The sequence below is a fragment of the Salvelinus sp. IW2-2015 genome, linkage group LG32 (genome assembly GCF_002910315.2).
Source record: "Salvelinus sp. IW2-2015 linkage group LG32, ASM291031v2, whole genome shotgun sequence".
NCBI classification, from domain to species: domain Eukaryota; kingdom Metazoa; phylum Chordata; class Actinopteri; order Salmoniformes; family Salmonidae; genus Salvelinus; species Salvelinus sp. IW2-2015.
In genome coordinates this window covers 2,967,707-2,972,173 of record NC_036871.1, presented here as the reverse complement: position 1 = coordinate 2,972,173, position 4,467 = coordinate 2,967,707, and the positions used below count along the sequence as shown (strand labels likewise).

Below are 4,467 nucleotides of genomic sequence, written 5' to 3'. Positions count from 1 at the left end.
CTGTGATCCCTCAGTACCCACTGAACCAATTTCAATCAAAATGGGTACAAATGCTTATTGCCAAATAATTTGGCCTTGTTTCAGGATGGAGATCATTTGAATAATACCCGGTGGGCTTTGCAAGTGTTCCTTTTCACATAACATTTTGGCCATTTAGCAGACGCTTTTACCACATCATAGTGCCATAACACTTTTGATACCAATGCCGTGTGATATGGGGCCACAAAATTGTGAGCCACTATATATTATTTTATAGAAAAGTATTTATTATAAAAAAATTCTGTAACTTATTGCAAAATACATTGCATTGTAGTTCAGGTTAGTGAAATACAAGTTACAAAATACTCAAAAGAAATTTAAATAATGCCCATCGCTGTTCTATCATGCAACAGGGATAAACTCACCAAACAATGTGTACATCAAGGGTGTGAAAAATAAAAGCTATGTAAAATATTTGTTATTTAGAAGACAACTTAGGGCTGAGGGAATAATAGATTGAGGGAACATAGGGCCCAGGGAACAACTGCAAAGACATTGGGAACTTTGTATTTGTCAACTTCGTCCTGAAGTTAACGGCGGCCATAGAGAGACAGATAGAATCAAGATGTTTATGTTTAAGATCTTCTGCGTATAAAGTGACTCGGAAAGGGCAAAAAAAAATCTAACGATGCACTTAGTTGTTCTATGACTGGTCTGAGGCAGTTGGTAAATAACTAGTGTTTTCAAGGGAAACTTTAGTAATAATGGTTTTAGGAAACAGCTAGGAGATTTAACAATGCTCCTACAAAGGTTCTTACAATGAACTTAACCTGAAGATGCTTTAAGGAAACCGGGCCCTGATCTGAATCARATCCATAACCTATTGCAAGAGCTGAAAACAGCAATTGGTGGAGGGCCCCCCTCAAATATTGATGCAGCAAGCTCATTGATGGCTACAATATGCATTTGTCGGCAGTTATCTTGGCCAAAGGGGTGCCAATAATTGTGTTCATGCCATTTATCTTTATTTTCTAAATTAGATTTGTAAACTTAAGTTTACAAAAATATAATTGGTTCTGCAATGTTGAAAATCCAATAACAAGGCGTGGAGAACAATTTTTTTTCTTCTATTTAAACATATTATAAAATAAATATGGAATTATTTAAAGATGCACTATGCATACGCCATTTCCTGGTTGCTAAAATTCTAATAGAATTATGCAATTCTAATAGTGACAAAACAAGCAATTATAGTGTAGAGAATCATTGTACAATATAAACTGCTTTGAAATATCTTTTCCATAACCAAATCATTTCAGCTGTTTGAAGCTGGTGTACAAAAACTAAAGTAAAAGATGTAAAAACAAAACTTAAGACCAGGAAGGATATAGCGCACATAGAACAGATTTACCGCTTCTTAGACTTGCTTTCAATGGCAAATCTATATATCTACATTTCTATGTGAATTTGGTCAGGTTGCTCAAAAAGTTACATATTGCAACTTTTAAGAAAAGTGCAAAGGTGCCAAAATATTGTATTTGTCCGGAACTGTATTTGGGTATGAGCAAACAGAATGAGCTTTTAAAAATGAGATTTCACTGGACAGTAACTTTAAGGCTTTCTTCCTGCTACCCTCCCATAAAGGATAGGTTTGTGGAAAGTTCTTGAAATTGTTGAATATTCAACATTGTCTCTCTGCCAGAGACTTCTGTAGCTCTTTTAAAGTTGTCATAGGCCTCACAGAGACTTCCCTTTTCAGTCTCCTCAATCCCCTTCTATTTATTTTGGATGGACGGCCTGATCTAGGTAGTGTGTGGGTGGTGTCAAACTTTTTCCACTTCACAATAATTCCCCTGACAGTGCCCCAAGGAATATTCAATGACTTTGACATTTTCTTTGACTTTGCAAAAACAGATAAAAACACCACACACACACACATCTGTTTCCATTTGAAGATGTTTTATATGAATGTGATTATGTTTGATGGATGCACAACACTTCAAGATATAAAACCAGCATGTGAGAGTCCATCCCTACACAATTTGCATCTTCTTGAGGTGTGCGGGGTGGAGCCCTGGTTTGCGTCCAAGCACCCTGATMGGTTGGAATTTTGATAAGTGATTGACAGGTCTGAAGGCCAGTCAGGTTAAGAGAGCCTGCCTTGTTTTACAACTTTCAACAACCTTAACTCTGAGTTCTTTTGGAAGCTCCTTCCTTGTCATATTTGAATCTTTGCTGGAAATTCACTTCATGAAAGTGGGACCATCAAGAGAGAGCTTGTTTCTTTTCCTTGATGAATTTAAATGGTTTGAACCACAGTGATTGGACATGGGGAGTCTAAAGCTGTGTTCACACTGCAGGCCTTAATGCTCAAATCAGTTTTGTTTTTCAAATCTGTTTTGGAATACTGACTGTCCAAKCAGCAAGCTACAAGGGAACAAATTAGATAATCTATAYGGAACTATCAAAATAAAGTGTGACCAACTTAGCAACCTAAGGCTMTCCTCTTGCCAACTTCATCAGACCAGTGATTACTTCATGGAAAGAAGGATGCATTTCRCATCGGGCCCAAAAAATCATATGGACAAGCATCAGGAACTGAAAAACATATGAATCACAAGAAAGTTTTGGGGCATTTAAAATGTTTATTGCATAATCTTTTCACTGTGAGTCAGATACCTTAAGGCTATGTTCCGATATACACACTAGCATACCACTTACAACTCATACACAGCACATCACTTCATTCTAAGTGGTATGCTAATGTGGATATTGGAACACAGGGATTTGATTTATGGTACAGAGTGAGAGGAGTCATCTTCCTTGATGACCCTTAGGACAGAGCCAGTTGCGGTCAAGACATTCACTGCTTGTGGCCCTTGGAGGAAGAAGAGTTCCACATTTCTTCACCGTCCTTCTCAACGACCAGGTTGCCGTCGTTGCGCAGGTACATGCGGCACATCTTGAACCCTTGAGCCTGGCTCTTGGTTTGCCACATCGTCTTGTTATCCCTCTTGTACATGACAAAGTTGCAGTCGTCCTGCATGCACAGGCGGTAGGCGTCAACCTGGCCGGCGGTGTCAGAGGACCACATCTGCCGCCAGCCATAGATGACAAAGTTACCGTCCTCCTGTGTAGACGAGAGATTTTTTATTTTTTTATTTCACCTTTATTTAACCAGGTAGGCTAGTTGAGAACAAGTTCTCATTTGCAACTGCGACCTGGCCAAGATAAAGCATAGCCATAGCAGTGTGAACAGACAACACAGAGTTACACATGGAGTAAACAATAAACAAGTCAATAACATGGTAGAAAAAAGAGAATCTATATACAATGTGTGCAAAAGGCATGAGGAGGCAATACATCGAATAATTACAATTTAGCAGATTAACACTGGAGTGATAAATCATCAGATGATCATGTGCAAGAAGAGATACGGTGTGCAAAAGAGCAGAAAAGTAAATAAATAAAAGCAGTATGGGGGGTGAGGTAGGTAAATTGGGTGGGTAGTTTACAGATGGACTATGTACAGCTGCAGCGATCGGTTAGCTGCTCGGATAGCAGATTTTTAAAGTTGTTGAGGAGATAAAAGTCTCCAACATAAAGGATTGTGGTTGCACAGAACAATTTGGAAGGTTTTAGGTAGGTGCAAACACACAAACCGTTTGGGAGACACTATCCTAGTTCAGCTGACTGCAAGATGACACATTGTCCGTCTACTGTAAATGTATTATAATAGCAGCTTTAAAGACGCTTCAAACCTACCTGGAAAACTGCCTTGTATTCCTTGTTATTGACCATATGTAGTCTCCCTTACGCATCTCATCATACTTGGACATGTAATTCCTGCTCATGATTCTGAAATAAAGAATAAGTAAATAAACCCTGCTTAGCGGAAAATGTAATATATACCTTGCATTTTCTAAATTCCCTTAGCAAATATTTCCATGGCAAAAATGTATAAATGAATAGCTTTTGAAATAGTACAAAAATGGGCCATTCAATGGACCACCTTTCAAAAGGTGAATAACACCCTTCACATGAGGCATTTTGACAGTTGGCAAGAGTTTAAGTGGCCTCAAAGACATTTCCGTTTTTAGATTATTGAAATCACTGCTTGGAGTTATCTCCCGTAACACAGCATTTAGCAGGATACATGCTATACCCAGATACTTAAGTTGTAAACTCCCGTTATGATACTCACAGGCCGTATGTGGTTCAGTAGTTTGGATTGATGAGGCTGGAGGTTCCAGATGAAGTGAAGCTGGTAAGAACTGTCCTTTTTATACCCACGGAGAAGAGGGCAAGACGGAGAGAGTGGAGAGGAGATCGAAGCAGAAGACGGCTTTCTTTCATGGCTGAATGGACACTGAGATGCATAAGATACCCATGAACCCAGTAAAACGTGTGGTAGTTAATTGGACTGGAATCTTGAAAAATAAGATGCTTTCATAGTGTGGATTAGATTGCCTAGATTAGACTTTAATC

At 38.7% G+C, this 4,467-nt stretch overlaps 1 protein-coding gene across 1 annotated transcript; it reads right to left on the bottom strand.

Moving 5' to 3' along the window:
* Nucleotides 1-2,513: 2,513 nt before the first annotated feature.
* LOC111957205 (B-type lectin plumieribetin-like) lies at nucleotides 2,514-4,044 on the bottom strand. The gene is given in 3 exon segments (XM_023977974.2): nucleotides 2,514-3,109; nucleotides 3,745-3,779; nucleotides 3,782-4,044. Coding segments are annotated over 3 exon segments (354 nt in total). The 5' UTR covers nucleotides 3,834-4,044; the 3' UTR covers nucleotides 2,514-2,842.
* Nucleotides 4,045-4,467: the final 423 nt, after the last annotated feature.